Source organism: Dendropsophus ebraccatus, chromosome 11, assembly GCF_027789765.1.
Source record: "Dendropsophus ebraccatus isolate aDenEbr1 chromosome 11, aDenEbr1.pat, whole genome shotgun sequence".
Classification (NCBI taxonomy): Eukaryota; Metazoa; Chordata; class Amphibia; order Anura; family Hylidae; genus Dendropsophus; species Dendropsophus ebraccatus.
The window spans coordinates 100664657-100687015 of NC_091464.1; the positions used below are offsets into that span (position 1 = coordinate 100664657).

A 22359-nucleotide genomic window follows, 5' to 3' on the forward strand; every position below is an offset into this window, starting at 1 on the left:
GGTGCACTTTCTAAAATGAGGTGACTTTTGGCTCTGCAAACGCACCTGGCGCTCAGAAACTTCTTCAGCAAAATCTGCAATGGAAAAGCGAATTGGCGCTCCCTTCCTTCTGAGCCCGGCTGTGCGCCTGTACAGTGGTCTATGCCCACATATGGGGCACTGTTGTACTCAGGAGAACCTGCGTTACATATATTGAGGTGCATTTTCTCTCATGTTGTTTGTGAAAATGAGATAATTTAATGTAAACAAATATATTATTGGAAAATTTCTATTTTCCTTTTTATCTGGCCTAATTGTGAATCCTTTCCTCCAGCCCCTGTAGGGTCCCCATGCTCATTATACCCCCAGTTTAATTCTTTAGGGTGTGTAGTTTCCAAAATGGGGTCACTTATGGGGGTTTCCAGGATAAAAGCCTCCTAAATCAACTTAAAAAAGAACTGGTCCCTAAAAAAAAAACAGTTTTGGAAATTTCATGAAAACGTGATAATTTGCTGATACATTTCTAAGCCCCATAACACCCGAAAAAAGTGAGAAATGTTTAGCCAGAATAAAGAGGACATATTGGTCATGAGACTTAGTAACTAATTTTTGTGATACGACTTTCTTTTTTTAGAAGCAGAGAATTTCAAAGTTTGTAAGGTGCAAATTTTTCATGATATTTTGAGGTTTTTCACAAAAAACACACAAGACAGTGACCAAATTTTGCCACTAACAAAGTGCCATAGGTTACGAAAACACAGTCTCAGAATTGTTGGCATACGTTACAGCATCACTGAGCTATAAGCGCATAAAGGGAGACAGGTCATTAAGGCCCAAATAGGCCCGGTCCCTAAGGGGTTAAACCTTCGGACATGTTCTAGAGATCAGTGGGGCCTCAGAGCCAAGATCCGCCTGTCTCCTGCTGTGACAGTGAGGGAAGCACTTAGCTGAATGCTTCTCTCCATCACATCCAAGCCTTAGAGGGATTGTATGAGCCGGAGCAGGTATAGTAGCGGGCTGGTTTGGTGCACTGCCAGCGGACTATATACTCGTGCTGCTCATACACCTGGGATTAAAGTGGATAAAATCAAACAATTTAAACCTAAACCATCGCTCGTTGGCTGAAATGTATCAATCAACCAAGATGGATAACAGATTGTTCACGTAACAGAGATCTTTCCTTCACAAGTGATCTGTCTGGAAAGAGTGTCACTGATCAGCAAACACGCGAGACTCCAGGGCCACAGCGGGTTACTGTACCCGATCCTACTCACTGATCCCATTATATTTACCCGATCCTACTCACTGATCCCATTATATTTACCCGATCCTACTCACTGATCCCATTATATTTACCCGATCCTACTCACTGATCCCATTATATTTACCCGATCCTACTCACTGATCCCATTATATTTACCCCCAGCCTACTTACTGATCCAGTTATATTTACCCGATCCTACTCACTGATCCCATTATATTTACCCGATCCTTCTCACAGATCCCTCTATATTTACCCGATCCTACTCACTGATCCCATTATATTTACCCGATCCTTCTCACAGATCCCTCTATATTTACCCGATCTTTCTCACAGATCCCTCTATATTTAGCCGATCCTTCTCACAGATCCCTGTATTTACCCGATCCTTCTCACAGATCCCTGTATTTACCCAATCCTTCTCACAGATCCCTCTATATTTAGCCGATCCTTCTCACAGATCCCTCTATATTTAGCAGATCCTTCTCACAGATCCCTCTATATTTAGCCGATCCTTCTCACAGATCCCTGTATTTACCCAATCCTTCTCACAGATCCCTCTATATTTACCCGATCCTTCTCACATATCCCTCTATATTTACCCGATCCTTCTTACAGATCCCTTTATATTTACCCGATCCCTCTCACAGATCCCTCTATATTTACCAGATCCTTCTCACAAATCCCTCTATATTTAGCCGATCCTTCTCACAGATCCCTCTATATTTAGCCGATCCTTCTCACAGATCCCTCTATATTTAGCCGATCCTTCTCACAAATCCCTCTATATTTAGCCGATCCTTCTCACAGATCCCTCTATATTTAGCCGATCCTTCTCACAGATCCCTCTATATTTAGCCGATCCTTCTCACAGATCCCTCTATATTTAGCCGATCCTTCTCACAGATCCCTCTATATTTAGCCGATCCTTCTCACAGATCCCTCTATATTTAGCCGATCCTTCTCACAGATCCCTCTATATTTAGCCGATCCTTCTCACAGATCCCTCTATATTTAGCCGATCCTTCTCACAGATCCCTCTATATTTAGCCGATCCTTCTCACAGATCCCTCTATATTTAGCCGATCCTTCTCACAGATCCCTCTATATTTAGCCGATCCTTCTCACAGATCCCTCTATATTTAGCCGATCCTTCTCACAGATCCCTCTATATTTAGCCGATCCTTCTCACAGATCCCTCTATATTTAGCCGATCCTTCTCACAGATACCTCTATATTTACCCGATTAGGGTGGCGCAGGTGTTGGACAGTGGCTGGATCATTGGATTGGCCGCTCAGATCACCTGACCTCACACCGCTCTATTTTCTTTCTAGGGTCATTTTAAACAAATTGTTTATACTGAGAATATCTGCGGCCGACACAAGCAGCGGCAGCTTCACCGGAAGCGGCGGCAGCAGCGCAGAGGGTTAGGACGGCGTTTCCTATTGAGCTCTGCGGCAACACACTGAACACGTCCAATAGCTGTGTATCACAGGGACATTTCCCAACTTACTGTTGACAACTTTTAAACCATAAATATAAATATTAAAAATCTGATTGCGACAATGGATTTCTGAGACAATCCGGGGCCACATGACCCCCTCCCCATTAAGAAAACCTCTCCATGACACCAATGTGAGGGTGTCCTGAGACCTCTAACTCATTAATGATGATCTATATATGTGATGAAGATATATACAGTACTCACACAAAGGCCCCCCCCCCAATACTTATCTGCTGCAGGCGGAGGCACAGAGCAAGAGTGGACATCTCTATCTGGATCCCCAAGGGCCACACATTCATGAGTGACGTCATGAGACATAACACAACCACATGCTGAACATGAGGATATGCACCCGCAGCAGATACAGAGGAGTCACACATACCCATAGGAACTTACTCTGCCTCAAACTGGTTAGGAGTGATGATATCAGCCACCGGGACGACAAGATCCCTATAGACTGGAAGAAGCTCCTCCGGAACATACTGATGGGAAGAAAAAGGAGAGCGTGAGGGGATAGACACAGGCAGTGTAGAAGGAGGAGGAGGAGGAGGAGAGCGTGAGGGGATAGACACAGGCAGTGTAGCAGGAGGAGGAGGAGGAGGAGGAGAGCGTGAGGGGATAGACACAGGCAGTGTAGCAGGAGGAGGAGGAGAGCGTGAGGGGATAGACACAGGCAGTGTAGCAGGAGGAGGAGGAGGAGAGCGTGAGGGGATAGACACAGGCAGTGTAGCAGGAGGAGGAGGAGGAGAGCGTGAGGGGATAGACACAGGCAGTGTAGCAGGAGGAGGAGGAGGAGAGCGTGAGGGGATAGACACAGGCAGTGTAGCAGGAGGAGGAGGAGGAAAGCGTGAGGGGATAGACACAGGCAGTGTAGCAGGAGGAGGAGGAGGAGAGCGTGAGGGGATAGACACAGGCAGTGTAGCAGGAGGAGGAGGAGGAGAGCGTGAGGGGATAGACACAGGCAGTGTAGCAGGAGGAGGAGGAGGAGGAGGAGAGCGTGAGGGGATAGACACAGGCAGTGTAGCAGGAGGAGGAGGAGGAGAGCGTGAGGGGATAGACACAGGCAGTGTAGCAGGAGGAGGAGGAGGAGAGCGTGAGGGGATAGACACAGGCAGTGTAGCAGGAGGAGGAGGAGGAGAGCGTGAGGGGATAGACACAGGCAGTGTAGCAGGAGGAGGAGAGCGTGAGGGGATAGACACAGGCAGTGTAGCAGGAGGAGGAGGAGGAGGAGGAGGAGGAGGAGGAGGAGGAGGAGAGCGTGAGGGGATAGACACAGGCAGTGTAGCAGGAGGAGGAGGAGGAGAGCGTGAGGGGATAGACACAGGCAGTGTAGCAGGAGGAGGAGGAGGAGGAGGAGGAGGAGGAGGAGGAGGAGAGCGTGAGGGGATAGACACAGGCAGTGTAGCAGGAGGAGGAGGAGAGCGTGAGGGGATAGACACAGGCAGTGTAGCAGGAGGAGGAGGAGGAGGAGGAGAGCGTGAGGGGATAGACACAGGCAGTGTAGCAGGAGGAGGAGGAGGAGGAGAGCGTGAGGGGATAGACACAGGCAGTGTAGCAGGAGGAGGAGGAGGAGGAGGAGAGCGTGAGGGGATAGACAGGCAGTGTAGAAGGAGGAGGAGGAGGAGGAGAGCCTGAGGGGATAGACACAGGCAGTGTAGGAGGAGGAGGAGAGCGTGAGGGGATAGACACAGGCAGTGTAGCAGGAGGGGGAGGAGGAGAGCGTGAGGGGATAGACACAGGCAGTGTAGCAGGAGGAGGAGGAGGAGGAGGAGGAGAGCATGAGGGGATAGACACAGGCAGTGTAGCAGGAGGAGGAGGAGGAGGAGGAGGAGGAGGAGGAGAGCGTGAGGGGATAGACACAGGCAGTGTAGCAGGAGGAGGAGGAGGAGGAGGAGGAGGAGGAGAGCGTGAGGGGATAGACACAGGCAGTGTAGCAGGAGGAGGAGGAGAGCGTGAGGGGATAGACAAAGGCAGTGTAGCAGGAGGAGGAGGAGGAGAGCGTGAGGGGATAGACACAGGCAGTGTAGCAGGAGGAGGAGGAGGAGGAGAGCGTGAGGGGATAGACACAGGCAGTGTAGCAGGAGGAGGAGGAGGAGGAGGAGAGCGTGAGGGGATAGACACAGGCAGTGTAGCAGGAGGAGGAGGAGGAGAGCGTGACGGGATAGACACAGGCAGTGTAGCAGGAGGAGGAGGAGAGCGTGAGGGGATAGACACAGGCAGTGTAGCAGGAGGAGGAGGAGGAGGAGAGCGTGAGGGGATGGACACAGGCAGTGTAGCAGGAGGAGGAGGAGGAGGAGAGCGTGAGGGGATAGACACAGGCAGTGTAGCAGGAGGAGGAGGAGGAGAGCGTGAGGGGATAGACACAGGCAGTGTAGCAGGAGGAGGAGGAGGAGAGCGTGAGGGGATAGACACAGGCAGTGTAGCAGGAGGAGGAGGAGAAGGAGGAGGAGAGCGTGAGGGGATAGACACAGGCAGTGTAGCAGGAGGAGGAGGAGGAGGAGGAGGAGAGCGTGAGGGGATAGACACAGGCAGTGTAGCAGGAGGAGGAGGAGGAGGAGAGCCTGAGGGGATAGACACAGGCAGTGTAGCAGGAGGAGGAGGAGGAGGAGAGCGTGAGGGGATAGACACAGGCAGTGTAGCAGGAGGAGGAGGAGGAGAGCGTGAGGGGATAGACACAGGCAGTGTAGCAGGAGGAGGAGGAGGAGAGCGTGAGGGGATAGACACAGGCAGTGTAGGAGGAGGAGGAGGAGAGCGTGAGGGGATAGACACAGGCAGTGTAGCAGGAGGAGGAGGAGGAAGAGGAGGAGGAGAGCGTGAGGGGATAGACACAGGCAGTGTAGCAGGAGGAAGAGGAGGAGAGCGTGAGGGGATAGACACAGGCAGTGTAGCAGGAGGAGGAGAGCGTGAGGGGATAGACACAGGCAGTGTAGCAGGAGGAGGAGGAGAGCGTGAGGGGATAGACACAGGCAGTGTAGCAGGAGGAGGAGGAGGAGAGCGTGAGGGGATAGACACAGGCAGTGTAGCAGGAGGAGGAGGAGAGAGCGTGAGGGGATAGACACAGGCAGTGTAGCAGGAGGAGGAGGAGAGAGAGCGTGAGGGGATAGACACAGGCAGTGTAGCAGGAGGAGGAGGAGGAGGAGGAGAGCGTGAGGGGATAGACACAGGCAGTGTAGCAGGAGGAGGAGGAGGAGGAGAAGCGTGAGGGATAGACACAGGCAGTGTAGCAGGAGGAGGAGGAAGGAGAGCGTGAGGGGATAGACACAGGCAGTGTAGCAGGAGGAGGAGGAGAGCGTGAGGGGATAGACACAGGCAGTGTAGCAGGAGGAGGAGGAGGAGGAGGAGGAGAGCGTGAGGGGATAGACACAGGCAGTATAGCAGGAGGAGGAGGAGGAGAGCGTGAGGGGATAGACACAGGCAGTGTAGCAGGAGGAGGAGGAGGAGGAGAGCGTGAGGGGATAGACACAGGCAGTGTAGCAGGAGGAGGAGGAGGAGGAGAGCCTGAGGGGATAGACACAGGCAGTGTAGCAGGAGGAGGAGGAGGAGGAGAGCGTGAGGGGATAGACACAGGCAGTGTAGCAGGAGGAGGAGGAGAGCGTGAGGGGATAGACACAGGCAGTGTAGCAGGAGGAGGAGGAGAGCGTGAGGGGATAGACACAGGCAGTGTAGCAGGAGGAGGAGGAGGAGAGCGTGAGGGGATAGACACAGGCAGTGTAGCAGGAGGAGGAGGAGGAGAGCGTGAGGGGATAGACACAGGCAGTGTAGCAGGAGGAGGAGGAGGAGGAGAGAGCGTGAGGGGGATAACACAGGCAGTGTAGCAGGAGGAGGAGGAGGAGAGCGTGAGGGGATAGACACAGGCAGTGTAGCAGGAGGAGGAGAAGAGCGTGAGGGGATAGACACAGGCAGTGTAGCAGGAGGAGGAGGAGGAGGAGAGCGTGAGGGGATAGACACAGGCAGTATAGCAGGAGGAGGAGGAGGAGAGCGTGAGGGGATAGACACAGGCAGTGTAGCAGGAGGAGGAGGAGGAGGAGGAGAGCGTGAGGGGGATAGACACAGGCAGTGTAGCAGGAGGAGGAGGAGGAGGAGAGCCGAGGGGATAGACACAGGCAGTGTAGCAGGAGGAGGAGGAGGAGGAGGAGAGCGTGAGGGGATAGACACAGGCAGTGTAGCAGGAGGAGGAGGAGAGCGTGAGGGGATAGACACAGGCAGTGTAGCAGGAGGAGGAGGAGAGCGGTGAGGGGATAGACACAGGCAGTGTAGCAGGAGGAGGAGGAGGAGAGCGTGAGGGGATAGACAACAGGCAGTGTAGGCAGGAGGAGGAGGAGGAGAGCGTGAGGGGATAGACACAGGCAGTGTAGCAGGAGGAGGGAGGAAGGAGGAGGAGAGCGTGAGGGGATAGACACAGGCAGTGTAGCAGGAGGAGGAGGAGGAGGAGGAGGAGAGCGTGAGGGGATAGACACAGGCAGTGTAGCAGGAGGAGGAGGAGGAGGAGGAGAGCGTGAGGGGATAGACACAGGCAGTGTAGCAGGAGGAGGAGGAGGAGAGCGTGAGGGGATAGACACAGGCAGTGTAGCAGGAGGAGGAGAAGAGCGTGAGGGGATAGACACAGGCAGTGTAGCAGGAGGAGGAGGAGGAGGAGGAGGAGGAGAGCGTGAGGGGATAGACACAGGCAGTATAGCAGGAGGAGGAGGAGGAGAGCGTGAGGGGATAGACACAGGCAGTATAGCAGGAGGAGGAGGAGGAGAGCGTGAGGGGATAGACACAGGCAGTGTAGCAGGAGGAGGAGGAGAGCGTGAGGGGATAGACACAGGCAGTGTAGCAGGAGGAGGAGGAGGAGGAGAGCGTGAGGGGATAGACACAGGCAGTGTAGCAGGAGGAGGAGGAGGAGGAGGAGAGCGTGAGGGGATAGACACAGGCAGTATAGCAGGAGGAGGAGGAGGAGGAGAGCGTGAGGGGATAGACACAGGCAGTGTAGCAGGAGGAGGAGGAGGAGAGCGTGAGGGGATAGACACAGGCAGTGTAGCAGGAGGAGGAGGAGGAGAGCGTGAGGGGATAGACACAGGCAGTGTAGCAGGAGGAGGAGGAGGAGAGCGTGAGGGGATAGACACAGGCAGTGTAGCAGGAGGAGGAGGAGGAGAGCGTGAGGGGATAGACACAGGCAGTGTAGCAGGAGGAGGAGGAGGAGAGCGTGAGGGGATAGACACAGGCAGTGTAGCAGGAGGAGGAGGAGAGCGTGAGGGGATAGACACAGGCAGTGTAGCAGGAGGAGGAGGAGGAGAGCGTGAGGGGATAGACACAGGCAGTGTAGCAGGAGGAGGAGGAGAGCGTGAGGGGATAGACACAGGTAGTGTAGCAGGAGGGCTTATACTACAGGCACATACCATTGATCCTTCTCCATTCCATTTATCTCCCAGGACGGGATCACAGACTATGGGACAAGAAGAAAAGTAGTAGTAGTAGTAGTCACAGCCCCGCCCCCTGGATGACATCACTGATATAATATAATAACATGCAAGCAGACATGAGATCTACACACCTTATACTACAGGAACAACTGTTTACCAATTACTGCTGACAACCAGCCTGTATATCATGTGTATAGAGAGCAACAAACAAAGAAAAAGCCATGTCACACATGGATGGGTGGCACTTCCCCAGAAAAAATGGAATAAACTGCATGTGAAAATGAAAGAATATATAACAAATTTTATTAGTACACAGAGACTACAAAGTGCAAAACATACATAATAAAATCAATTAAAACCACAACATACAAAGGCCCATGTTAAATGGACATGGAGCCAGGACATACCGACATGTATAAATATTATGACCCCCCTATGGCTAATGATATTGACTCACAACAAAAAAATGGTGTAAAAATGTATCAGAGTATGAACAATGATGTCTGTGTAAATGACTAAACTCTATGGACACAAAAGCAAGAATTATTACTTACGATAATTCACTTTTTATGAGTCCATCATGACAGCACCACATGGAGGATGTCACCCTTGACCTAACAGGAACAGGAAATACAGAGAGAGGTTAAAAGGGCACTTCCCCAATCCCACCTCAGTGTTATTATAACGAAACCATAGGATCAACAACACATAGGGAGGGAAATCTAAGGGTGCTGTCATGATGGACTCATAAAAAGTGAATTATCGTAAGTAATAATTCTTGCTTTATACATCGTCCACATGACAGCACCACATGGAGACATACCAACTTAGACTTTCAGGGCGGGACCACAGCGTGTAGCACCTTTCTCCCGAAAGCCATGTCTTGGGAAGTACCCACGTCCAGCCGGTAATGCCTGAAAAAGGTATGAGGCGAGGACCAGGTAGCAGCCTTGCAAATTTGTTCAAGAGAGGCTGCTGATTTGGCTGCCCAGGAGACTGCAGTGGCTCTGGTAGAATGAGCTTTGAGACCTGATGGAGCTTCTTTTCCTCTGGCCGAGTAAGACTCACAGATGGCAGGTCTTGATCCAACGGGCTATAGAACCTTTGGAGGCTTTTTTACCTTTGTTAGGACCTTGAAATTGGACCAACAGGTTTTCATCTTTCCTCCACGGTTTTGTGGTTTCCAGGTACTGAAGAATAGCACGTCTTACGTCCAGGCGATGAAATGACTCTTCCTTCTCATTTTTCGGATTGTCACAGAATGAAGGAATGACAATATCCTGGGACCTGTGAAAATTGGTCACAACTTTTGGTAGAAAAACAGGATTTAATTTAAATACTATTTTGTCATCTAGAATGGTACAGTAGGGTTGTATAATAGATAAGGCTTGAATCTCTCCTACCCTCCTTGCTGTTGTTATAGCAATAAGAAAGGCGGTTTTGATGGTAAGTAATTTTAAAGAGATCTCATGTAAGGGCTCAAATGGTCTGTCTGAGAGGCCCAAGAGAACAGTATTCAAGTCCCAAGGCGCTGTTAGATTTTTTATCTTCGGCTTGATTCTGGATACTGCCCTGAAGAATCTTCTGATCCACTGATGCTCTGCAATTCTGGTATCATAAATGCATCCTAAAGCTGAGACCTGAACCTTCAAGGTACTTAAGGAGAGACCCTTGTCTAATCCAGCTTGTAGAAAGTCCAATATTTTAGGAATGTCTGGTTTTGTCAAATCCGGAGGCGGATCTCCACACCAGGAGCAAAACTTCTTCCATTGTTTAAGGTATATGGCAGATGTTATTTCTTTTTTACTTTTCATAAGAGTATTTACTACTCTAGAGGACAAACCTCTGGCTGTGAGGATGGACCTCTCAGTAGCCAGGCAGTTAAATGGAGGTTTTGAAGGTCCGGATGATGAAGAGGTCCCTGGGATAGGAGATCTGCTCTGAGAGGAAGCGGAAAGGGCTCCTGGATTGACATGGAGGATAGGAGACTGAACCAACTCCTCTTTGGCCAGTGGGGAGCTATGAAGATGACCGTGGTATCGCTGGAGCGTATCTTTTGTAGAGCTCTCGGGATGAGAGGTAGAGGAGGAAACGCATAGGCCGGATGAAAATTCCAGTCTTGTTGAAGAGCATCCAATGCTGTTGGATAATCCCGAAGGTTCAGGCTGAAGAATTCTTCTGTCTTCCTGTTGGATCTTGAGGCGAACAGGTCCACCTGTGGAAAACCCCATCTGTCTGCAAGTTGATAGAAGATCTGGGAACTGAGTTCCCATTCCCCAGGGAGTATTATTTTGCGACTTAAAAAGTCTGCCAGTTTGTTGTCCACTCCCCTTAGATGGACTGCTGAGATAGATCTCACCTTGCCTTCTGCCCAAGAGAAGATTTTTCTGGATAGCAGCTGCAGAAGTTTGCATCTTGTCCCTCCTTGGTGGCGAAGATATGCTACCACCGTCGAGTTGTCCGAATAGACCTTTATATGGTTGTTGAGGAGCAGGTATTCCGCCATTTTCAGAGACTCCCAGACTGCAGCCAGTTCTCGAAAGTTGGAGGACTGGGCACTGATTTCTTCCGACCAACGACCCTGAAAGTGAAAGCCCTGAATGTGAGCACCCCAACCTGATTGGCTGGCATCCGTGGTCACCGTGACTACTGGATCCAGAATCCAAGGGCAACCTTTCTGTAGATTGGGCTCCTTCAGCCACCAGAGGAGCGAAATCTTCACTTTTTGTGAAATCGTCATCCGTTTGTCCAATGTTAAGGGGGATCTGTTCCACACATGAAGTATATCGCCCTGTAGGATGCGAACATGGTGTTGGCACCAAGGTACTGCTGGGATGGTAGCGGTCATAGAACCCAAGAGCGACATGGCCTTCCGGATTGTGGTGGACTTTTTCTTCCTGAAGGAGGCAATGTTTGTCATTAACACATTCACCTTGTCTTGAGGCAGGAAAGTTTTCTGCAGGTTTGAATCCAGGATCATTCCCAGGAATCTCTTCCTGCAGGCTGGTGTTAAATCTGATTTGTCCAGGTTTATTATCCAGCCGAGATCCTGTAGGATAGAAATAGTTATCTGAATCTGTATAGAAAGGATAGATGGAGATGGAGCGATTAACAGGAGATCGTCCAGATATGGAACAATAGTTATCTCTTGTTTCCTTAGATAGGCTACTACTTCCAACATAATCTTTGTGAATAGCCATGGGGCTGATGAGATTCCGAACGGTAGGGCTTGAAATTGATAGTGTACTAGTTGATGCTGTGTCTGAACTGCGAATCTGAGGTATTTCTGATGCGCAGGGTGAATGGGTATATGGAAGTAAGCATCCTTCAAGTCTAAGGTTGCTAGTGATGCCCCCTGATGTATGAGGGGAATGGTAGTTTTCACTGTCTCCATCTTGAATTTCTTGTGTTTGATAGATCGGTTTAGAGGCTTGAGATTGATTATTGTCCTGTAAGACCCATTGGGTTTTGGGACTAGGAAAAGGGTTGAGTAATGACCCAAACCGATTTCCTTCTGGGGAACAGGGATGATTGCCCCTAATAGTAGCAGATCCCGAACCCCCTTCATCACACGATCCATCATTAGTTTTGATTTGAAGTGGGTTATACAGAATTTTTTGGGGGGAAGGGAGGAGAAGTCTATTAAGTACCCACTTTTCAGGATGTTTAAGATGAACTGGTTGTTTGTTATCTTCTCCCATTGACGGTGGAATAAGGATAGCCTTCCCCCCACTCTGGAGCTGTCACTTGTTTTTTCCCTCAGTAGAGGGATTAAGGAGGAATCCCCTGCCACGTCCTCCTTTTGGGTAGGCCCATCTTCCTCCTTTGCCTTTACCTTTAAACTCATCCCTTCTGTGGGTGTACTGTGTATAGTGACGAAAAGGTTTCTTACCTTTCTCTTGTTTGGGTGTAGGGAAATCCTTCTTCTTATCAGCCGCCTTATCCAAGATCTCTTCAAGGAAAGAGCCGAAGAGGAGATCACCTTCAAAAGGAATTTGACATAGCTTTATTTTAGACGTTGCATCACCCTGCCAATTCTTTAACCAGAGGGCCCTTCTGGTTGCATTAGAGAGGGCAGCTGATTTTGCGGCAATTCTGACTGATTCGGCAGATGCATCTGCCAGAAAACTTGTTGCCAATTTCAGCATAGGAATAGATTTAAGGATCTCCTCCCTCGAGGTAGTACCTCCCAGGTGGCCCTCTAACTGCTCCAACCATATGAAGAGCGCCCTAGACACATTTGTAGCAGCTATGTTAGGATTAATCATGGCTGCGGAGGCTTCCCAGGACTTTCTTAGTAGTCCCTCCATTTTCCTATCCATTGCATCTTTTAGCTGAGAGGCATCTTCAAAAGGAAGCATTGTCTTTTTTAATATCTTGGATACTTGAAAGTCTACTTTAGGGATATTGGCCCATGTTGCAGTATCCTTTTCATCAAAATTTAATCTGTTACTGAACTCTTTAGGTATAAACAGCCTTTTTTCAGGCTCCTTCCATTCAGTTTTAATAAGATCTTTGATATTTTCGTGAATGGGAAAAACTTTTTTCTTGGGTTTAAGACCTCCGAACATAGTATCCTGAATAGATACAGGCTGTTCAGAATCATCAATACCCATAACGCTTCTTATGGCTCTAATTAGGGTTTCTGAATCCTCAGAGGAGAAGTAAAACTTCCCAGACTCCTTAGGAGTGGAATCAATAGGAATTTCACCCTCCTCAGAAGCTTCCTTCTCTTGTTCAGACTCAGAATCTGATATAACATATCTGCGCTTCTTGGGTGGAGGAGCAGGGGGAGGGGTAGCAGAAGCTGAAGTAGAAGTAGAGGGGTTTGTTTTAGATATAGATTTGATCTCCTGACGGATAACCTTGCGCAGTTCCTCTGAGATGGATACACGTGAGGAGGGATGCAGCTTATTGTAGCACACTTTACACAGTTGTCTTGCATAATCATCAGGTATCTTATCATTACAGCCCACACATCTTCTACTTTTTGGTTTCTTTTGTGTCTCTTTTTCTCCCTAAGAGAAAGCAGAGAGCCAAAATACAATTATAGGGAAGGAATCAGCATAAAAGGATTGCTTCCTATGTAAAGAGACCCCAAGGGGTTAACTCACGGAGCCGGCAGTAGCAGTAGACTCAGCAGCCTCTCCTATAGCAGCAGGAGAATCCATGGTGGCAAGGAGAGAGAGAGAGAGAGCTGGACTGGACATCTCACCATTAAATACTGCTGGGTCCGATTGAACTTGGCGTCACCTGGTGCTACCGCCGAACTTCCGGTCCGCCTCCGATAGGCGTTTTGAATTTGGCGCCCAAAGACGTCATGCCGCACTCCCGGCAATCCATGCGGGACGCGTGCGCCGGCGTCTGACGTCATCCGCACGTCACATCCGCCGCGCGCGTAGGCCCAGGCGCACCGCAGCGCGCGAGGGGAAGCGGCAATCTGGATCGTCTCCCTGCATCAACCCGCTTTGAGCGCCGCAGGGAGACTGGGACCACGAGGGATCCACAAGGGACCCCTCACTGAGCCGTGACCGGACCTTGGAGGGGAACAGAGGAACACCCCGGACCACCACCTGAGGCTATCGTCCCGACCCGTGACCGGGAAGGATCACAGGTAACTTCTGTATTCCTCTTGATCCTGACAGGAACAGGAAAAACACTGAGGTGGGATTGGGGAAGTGCCCTTTTAACCTCTCTCTGTATTTCCTGTTCCTGTTAGGTCAAGGGTGACATCCTCCATGTGGTGCTGTCATGTGGACGATGTATAAACAACCAATAATAACAAAAAAGGGAATAGAAAAAGATATAGGAGTCAAATAAATAAATCAAATATCTCCCCTATCCTCTATCTAATAAATCAAATATCTCCCCTATCCTCTATCTAATAAATCAAATATCACCTCTCACTGGCTCTTTCATATCTTTTTACATGTGTGCATGTCTTAATTATACACTTATTTTTTGCAGTGGCTTTTGTGTTTACACTTCACTGGTCATCCGTTTCTGATGTCAGAGAACATACTATCTACAAACCTACTACCGGATATGAACATCGTCCAGAAACAGTCCTAATATATCCTCGTGACCCTCTCTGATTTCCCTTTGGACTCCAACGGAATCCCCGTACTTCCTTTACATGGATCCTCACTACTTGATTTAGTGAGGGGTATGTGATATGATCTCTTCTATTTCTCTGTGAGAGACGTCCCTGCGATGTGAACTCTTTTCTTTAGAGACACAAACGCGAAGCTTCCTATAGGATGAACTTATGGAATGGCGTGGTCCTGAGTTTCCACTTGATTCATTAGATTAACTCCTTATTACTTTGTGTTACCTGATATATTGAAAGCACTGCTATGACTGCCCATACAGCGTATCTGATTACATATTTTTGATAGTTATCCTAAGAAATCTTTAACATGATTGGTTACATATATATATTTTTTTTGGTTGCTGCATGTGTTTTGGATACTAAATATTTATATTCAAGTGTATATATATTGTACACGTTAGTTACAACTGATTAGGATGTCTGCAGGCCTCTCTTGGATCTCGATCTGTGCCTCTGCCCATTGGTGGTCGCTAGGTATTTGTCTTTATGCCTCACAAATTGTTTGTGTATGGAAGGTTAGGTTATTACTATATTGTTATCTGAGGACTATACACCCGGTAGGGACACCCATACATACTTTCGCCCATAGATTAAGCTATATACATAGCTTATGGACGTTATGCTGGTGTTTGATACATGTTTTAGTACCCACTTGTTGCTAGCCCTGTACACCTTTTATATTATTACTAAGTTTGTCGCGTATCTTATTTTGTGTCCTTTTGTTTTTTATGTGAGGCGTCTTTTTAAGCTTTACTCAAAAACTTTGCCTGGTGGATGTAGTACTGTGTATTATATGGGGGCGCATGCGCATAATGATGAGTGGGGAGCCATACCACAGCTAGGGCACGTAATTTTGGGATTTGAATTATAAAGATTTGGTTGATCTAAATGTGTTTGGTCATCATTTTATATATTGTTTATACATAAATGCTAATATCTACTTATTGATTTACTTACATGTGGTTTTTTGTTTAGTATTATATCTTGTACACATATATGTCTGTCTCTATTATATTTTTATATATTTTCTATTTATTTTCCCCCACTATGTTAGGTTTTAATTTGTCTGCATGGATTCACTTATTTTGCAATATGGTTGTTGGATTGGGGTTTATTTGGGTGTTGTATATAGGCATAATGCAGACTGTGCGATTTTTATGTGGTGCATGTTGATGTGCGCGGCTCTACATTGGCAACAAGTTGGGTTAATAGTCAGTCCATGCCGGCGCGTATAAATCTTGCTAGTGTTCACTTGGTATTAACCCATAGCTGCACCAGGACGTTACTGAACGTCCTCGTGCCGCTATGGGAGTTCAGAGAGGGGTCGCACGGCGACCCCCCTCTGAACTGCCGCGATCCCGGGTGCCGCATTTAGCCCGGGATCGCGGCTATTAGTGGGCACGGTCCGATCGCCGTGCCCGCTAATTAAGTACCTAGAAGCAGCTGTCAAAGTTGACAGCTGCTTCTAAATACTTGCTCCTCTCCATCCCTGGTGGTCTAGTGGGGGATCGGACCCCCCCGGGGCGCGATTGCAGGGGGGCGATCCCTGCATCCATACCGGGCCGGGGTCTGCTCCGTAATGGCGCTGATCCCGGCTCGGCATTCTACTGCTTTCGGCTGCAGCAGCCAAAAGCAATAAACACCAATCTCATGGATTCATGCAGTATAACTATACTGCATGGATCTCTAAGAGAGATCAGAGTGTATATACTAGAAGTCCCCCAGGGGGAATAACCCTAACCCCAGGGGGGGAATAACCCTAACCCCAGGGGGGGAATAACCCTAACCCCAGGGGGGGAATAACCCTAACCTCAGGGGGGAATAACCCTAACCCCAGGGGGGAATAACCCTAACCCCAGGGGGAATAACCCTAACCCCAGGGGGGAATAACCCTAACCCCAGGGGGGAATAACCCTAACCCCAGGGGGAAATAACCCTAACCCCAGGGGGAATAACCCTAACCCCAGGGGGGAATAACCCTAACCCCAGGGGGGAATAACCCTAACCCCAGGGGAAATAACCCTAACCCCAGGGGGGAATAACCCTAACCCCAGGGGGAATAACCCTAACCCCAGGGGGGGAATAACCCTAACCCCAGGGGGAATAACCCTAACCCCAGGGGGGAATAACCCTAACCCCAGGGGGAATAACCCTAACCCCAGGGGGGGAATAACCCTAACCCCAGGGAGGGAATAACCCTAACCCCAGGGGGGCTTCTAGTATATGTGTAAAGTAAAAGAAAAATGTATTTTTAATAACACAAAGCCCCCTCCCCTAATAAAAGTCTGAATCACCCCCCTTTCCCCATTTTATAAATAAAAATAAATAAATAAATTAATAAATAAACATGTTTGCTATCACCGCGTGCGTAATCGCCCAAACTATTAATTAATCACATTCCTGATCTCGCACGGTAAACGGCGTCAGCGCAAAAAAATCCCAAAGTGCATTTTTGGTCGCATCAAATCCAGAATAATTGTAATAAAAAGCGATCAAAAAGTCGTATATGTGCAATCAAGGTACCGATAGAAAGATCACATCATGGCGCAAAACATGTCACCTGACACAGACCCATACACCAAAGGATAAAACCGCTATAAGCCGGGGAATGGAGCGATTTTAAGGAACATATATTTTCTTTAAAAGGTTTTAATTTTTTACAAGCCATCAAATCAAATAAAAGTTATACATGTTACATATCGTTGTAATCGTAACAACTTAAGGAACATATATAACAAGTCAGTTTTATCCCAGGGCGAACAGAGTAAAACAACCCCCCCCCCCCCCCAAATAAAAAAAAAAATTTTTTTTTTTTTCAATTTCACCACACATCATTTTTTTTTTCTGGTTTCCCGACACATTTTAGGCAAAAATTACATCTGCCATAGCAAAGTACAATTAGTTGCTCAAAAAATAAGGGCTTATTTGGGTCTCTAGGTGGAAAAATGCAGGCGCTATGGCCTTATATACACGAGGAGGGAAAAACGAAAACGCAAAAATGAGAACTGGCTGTGTCCCCTAAGGGTTAATAAAGTTGACTTATACACCTCACTGCCCACATCATTGCAGGGCGGTACCACTACCACACGCATGTGCAGTGGAGATTTGGTGACGTCGCGGCGCATTTAATACTATTGTGTCAGTATTTACTTGGTGTTAATAAAGTTGAACCACGCTCGTCATTGCCCACATCATTGGTGGGCGGTACCGCTATCACGCGCATGCGCAGTGGATATTTGGTGACGCCGCGGCCATGTTAGAGGCACAGGTCGAGTTCCATACTTAGCAAGAGGCATGGTCATTTATTTGCGGACATGGTAACTAATTTTCAGTAATTACTAGTGCTATATGTATGTGTAGTAAGTCTTTGTATCTTTACCCTTGAGAAAGTCTCGTGACAGAGACGGAACGCGTGGGGTTTCCCGGACCCTGACATGGACTCCCCCTCTGGTGATATTTGATTGATTTATTTGACTCCTATATCTTTTTCTATTCCCTTTTTTGTTATTATTGGTTGTTTTGTGCCCATAGAGTTTAGTCATTTACACAGACATCATTGTTCATACTCTGATACATTTTTACACCATTTTTTTGTTGTGAGTCAATATCATTAGCCATAGGGGGGTCATAATATTTATACATGTCGGTATGTCCTGGCTCCATGTCCATTTAACATGGGCCTTTGTATGTTGTGGTTTTAATTGATTTTATTATGTATGTTTTGCACTTTGTAGTCTCTGTGTACTAATAAAATTTGTTATATATTCTTTCATTTTCACATGCAGTTTATTCCATTTTCTCTGGGGAAGTGCCACCCATCCATGTGTGACATGGCTTTTTCTTTGTTTGTTGATTTGTAATATTTTCTCATGTCATATTGGGTTGAGCACCCCACTTTACAGATTTAGTAGTGCCTTGTCCCTTATTTTTGTTTTCGGTCATGTGTATAGAGGTAGTCACAGCCCCGCCCCCTGGATAACATAAGTTACTATACTAAGATACTAGTAGTTATATAAGGTTATGTGATCAGTCAATCCCTTCTGTACATTATACACATGTATACCATAAACCAGTCGCGGATTCTGACGCTTCAGTTCCTGGACAATATCCACGACCCGGGTCAGGAAGGAGGAGTCACGGGTATAACCTAAAGCCAAGAAACATGTGACAGTCATACAGCGATCAAGGGGGATGTCACACACTCGGGTCATTTATCTCATGGTTACCTGTCAGGACATAGTCATACTGAGTAACACCATTCAGCTTCAGCCCCTCGTAGACCTCCTGCAGCTCCTCTGCGTTCAGGACCTGCCCCTTCCAGTGTGTGTACCCTGAAACAGAAAGGTCTGTGAGTGAGAAGAGCACCCCCCGGGACCCCGCTCATCGCAGAGCACTTACCCGTGTGGTTCGAGAATTGCACCGAATTTATAGTATCTACCTCAAACCCCAAGACCTGCAAGAGAAGAGAGGAAGGGTCAAACTCCACAAAGGACATGACACCAAAGAGCAGGGAGACCAATGGAACACAAAGACTGACCTAAGCCAGGGAAAGTGGGAAAAGAGGGGAAGAGAGCCGACCTAAGCCAGGGAAATAGGGGCCACACCTGCCCAAAGACTGACCTAAGCCAGGGAAAGTGGGGAAGAGAGCCGACCTAAGCCAAGGGAAAGAGGGGCCACATCTGCCCAAAGACTGAACTAAGCCCGGGAAAGAGGGGAAGAGAGCCGACCTAAGCCAAGGGAAAGAGGGGCCACACCTGCCCAAAGACTGACCTAAGCCAGGGAAAGTGGGGAAGAGAGCCGACCTAAGCCAGGGAAAGAGGGGCGACACCTGCCCAAAGACTGACCTAAGCCAAGGAAAAGAGGGGCCACACCTGCCCAAAGACTGTCCTAAGCCAAGGGAAAGAGGGGCCACACCTGCCCAAAGACTGACCTAAGCCCGAGAAAGAGGGGAAGAGAGCCGACCTAAGCCAAGGGAAAGAGGGGCCACACCTGCCCAAAGACTGACCTAAGCCCGAGAAAGAGGGGAAGAGAGCTGACCTAAGCCAAGGGAAAGAGGGGCCACACCTGCCCAAAGACTGAACTAAGTCAGGGAAAGTGGGAAAAGAGGGGAAGAGAGCCGACCTAAGCCAAGGAAAAGAGGGGCTACACCTGCCCAAAGACTGACCTAAGCCCGAGAAAGAGGGGAAGAGAGCTGACCTAAGCCAAGGGAAAGGGGGGCCACACCTGCCCAAAGACTGAACTAAGTCAGGGAAAGTGGGAAAAGAGGGGAAGAGAGCCGACCTAAGCCAGGGAAAGAGGGGCGACACCTGCCCAAAGACTGACCTAAGCCCGAGAAAGAGGGGAAGAGAGCCGACCTAAGCCAAGGGAAAGAGGGGCCACACCTGCCCAAAGACTGAACTAAGTCAGGGAAAGTGGGAAAAGAGGGGAAGAGAGACGACCTAAGCCAAGGAAATAGGGGCCACACCTGCCCAAAGACTGACCTAAGCCAGAGAAAGAGGGGAAGAGAGCCGACCTAAGCCAAGGGAAAGAGGGGCCACACCTGCCCAAAGACTGACCTAAGCCAGGGAAAGTGGGAAAAGAGGGGAAGAGAGCCGATCTAAGCCAGGGAAATAGGGGCAACACCTGCCCAAAGACTGACCTAAGCCAAGGAAAGTAGGAAAAGAGGAGAAGAGAGCCGATCTAAGCCAGGGAAAGTGGGAAAAGAGGGGAAGAGAGCCGACCTAAGCCAAGGAAAAGAGGGGCCACACCTGCCCAAAGACTGACCTAAGCCAGGGAAAGTAGGAAAAGAGAGGAAGAGAGCCGACCTAAGCCAGGGAAAGTAGGAAGAGAGAGGAAGAGAGCCGACCTAAGCCAAGGGAAAGAGTGGCTACACCTGCCCAAAGACTGTCCTAAGCCTGGGAAAGAGGGGAAGAGAGCCGGCCTAAGCCAAGGGAAAGAGGGGCCACATCTGCCTAAAGACTGTCCTAAGCCTGGGAAAGAGAGCCGACCTAAGCCAAGGGAAAGAGGGGCCACACCTGCCCAAAGACTGTCCTAAGCCTGGGAAAGAGGAAAAGAGAGCCGACCTAAGCCAAGGGAAAGAGGGGCCACATCTGCCCAAAGACTGTCCTAAGCCTGGGAAAGAGGGAAAGAGAGCCAACCAATGCTGAGGGAAAGAGAGCCAACCAATGCCGAGGGAAAGAGGGGTCACACCTGCCCAAAGACTGTCCTAAGCCTGGGAAAGAGGGGAAGAGAGCCGACCTAAGCCAAGGGAAAGAGGGGTCACACCTGCCCAAAGACTGTCCTAAGCCTGGGAAAGAGGGGAAGAGAGCCGACCTAAGCCAAGGGAAAGAGGGGTCACACCTGCCCAAAGACTGTCCTAAGCCCGGAAAAGTGGGAAAAGAGGGGAAGAGAGCCGACCTAAGCCAAGGGAAAGAGGAGGCACACCTGCCCAAAGACTGACCCAAGCCAGGGAAAGTGGGAAAAGAGGGGAAGAGAGCCGACCTAAGCCAAGGGAAAGAGGGGCCACACCTGCCCAAAGACTGTCCTAAGCCCAGGAAAGTGGGAAAAGAGGGGAAGAGAGCCGACCTAAGCCAAGGGAAAGAGGGGCCACACCTGCCCAAAGACTGTCCTAAGCCCAGGAAAGTGGGAAAAGAGGGGAAGAGAGCCGACCTAAGCCAAGGGATTGAGGGCCAACCTGCCCAAAGACTGACCTAAGCCCGGGAAAGAGGAGAAGAGAGCCGACCTAAGCCAAGTAAAGGTGGCCAACCTCTGAGTACCACAGTGGGTGGGTGAATCGTACGTATAGGCTTACTCACCTTGTAGTGTTGTGCAAACTTAGGCACAACTCCAATAACTGCATCCAAATCTACCGCAGCTCCACAGAAGACCACAACAAGGTTGAGTGTAAGAATAGCAGCCAAAGTGTTCTACCAGGACCAGGGAGAACAAACAAACTTCTGACTTCTTTCCCTGGTCCAGGTAGAACACTTTAGCTGCCAAAGATAGAAAAGAGGAGAGATCCCACCTAAGCCAGCGAAGCTAGGGGATGTGAGAGAGAGGAGAAGATGGTCTACCTATGCCAGGAGAGAGAGGTAGAGGGGTGGAAAGAGTCAACCCCAGGGAAAAGAGGGAGAAAGGGCCGACCTAAGCAGGAAAATAAGGGAGAGAGGGGAAGATAGCTGACCTCAACCAAGGAATGAGCAATAGAACAGGCTTTAGCAGGGGAACGAGGAAAGACCCAACCTAAGCTGAGGGAAAGAGGGGAAGAGAGCTGACATAAGCCAGGGGAAAGAGAGCTGACATAAGCCAGGGGAAAGAGGGCCAACCCCTGCCCCAAGAGAGTGAGGTGGAGAGAGATGACCTAAATAAGTAATTTGAGCTGAGGGGGTGGTAGATAGGGGCAGGTAGATAGGGGCAGAGAGCTGACTGAGCCAGGTTAGAAAAAGAGAAAAGGGGCAACTTGAGTCGGGGACGACCCCAGTCAGGGGACCCGCACGGACGGGGACGACCCCAGTCAGGGGACCCGCACGGACGGGGACGACCCCAGTCAGGGGACCCGCACGGACGGGGACGACCCCAGTCAGGGGACCCGCACGGACGGGGACGACCCCAGTCAGGGGACCCGCACGGACGGGGACGACCCCAGTCAGGGGCCCCGCACGGACGGGGACGACCCCAGTCAGGGGACCCGCACGGACGGGGACGACCCCAGTCAGGGGACCCGCACGGACGGGGACGACCCCAGTCAGGGGACCCGCACGGACGGGGACGACCCCAGTCAGGGGACACAGAGGTAAGAGAAGGAGGGAGAAATGAGTAGAGTGCTGACGTGAGTCTGCGGGGGGGGGAGAGAAAGACAGCTAGAAAGGGACAGGGCTGACCAGGGCCTCCAGTAAGTCACCAGCACACCACCATGTCCGTCACCCCCCATCACCCTCTATGGTCACCTACACCCCCTCCTGTCAGTCACCTGCACCCCGCCCCCTCCAGTCAGTCACCTGCACCCCGCCCCCTCCACCCCCTCCAGTCAGTCACCTGCACCCCCTCCAGTCAGTCACCTCCACCCCCTCCAGTCAGTCACCTCCACCCCCTCCAGTCAGTCACCTCCACCCCCTCCAGTCA

The 22359-nt window shown here is 49.7% G+C and overlaps 1 protein-coding gene across 2 annotated transcripts in view; it reads right to left on the reverse strand.

Moving 5' to 3' along the window:
• PDXK (pyridoxal kinase) overlaps positions 1-18769 on the reverse strand; it is a 40579-nt gene extending 21810 nt beyond the window's left edge. Inside the window, exons 1-5 of one of the 2 annotated variants that reach the window (XM_069945188.1) lie at positions 18658-18769; positions 18486-18590; positions 18323-18406; positions 8124-8170; positions 3142-3227 (exon numbers count right to left, since the gene is read on the reverse strand). In XM_069945188.1, the coding sequence (XP_069801289.1) occupies positions 3142-3227; positions 8124-8170; positions 18323-18406; positions 18486-18590; positions 18658-18754 (419 nt within the window). In that variant the 5' untranslated portion in view covers positions 18755-18769. Of the gene's footprint in view, positions 1-3141; positions 3228-8123; positions 8234-18322; positions 18407-18485; positions 18591-18657 lie in introns of both variants that reach the window. The other variant, XM_069945187.1, reaches the window with a different exon arrangement.
• Between the last annotated feature and the right edge of the window lie 3590 nt (positions 18770-22359).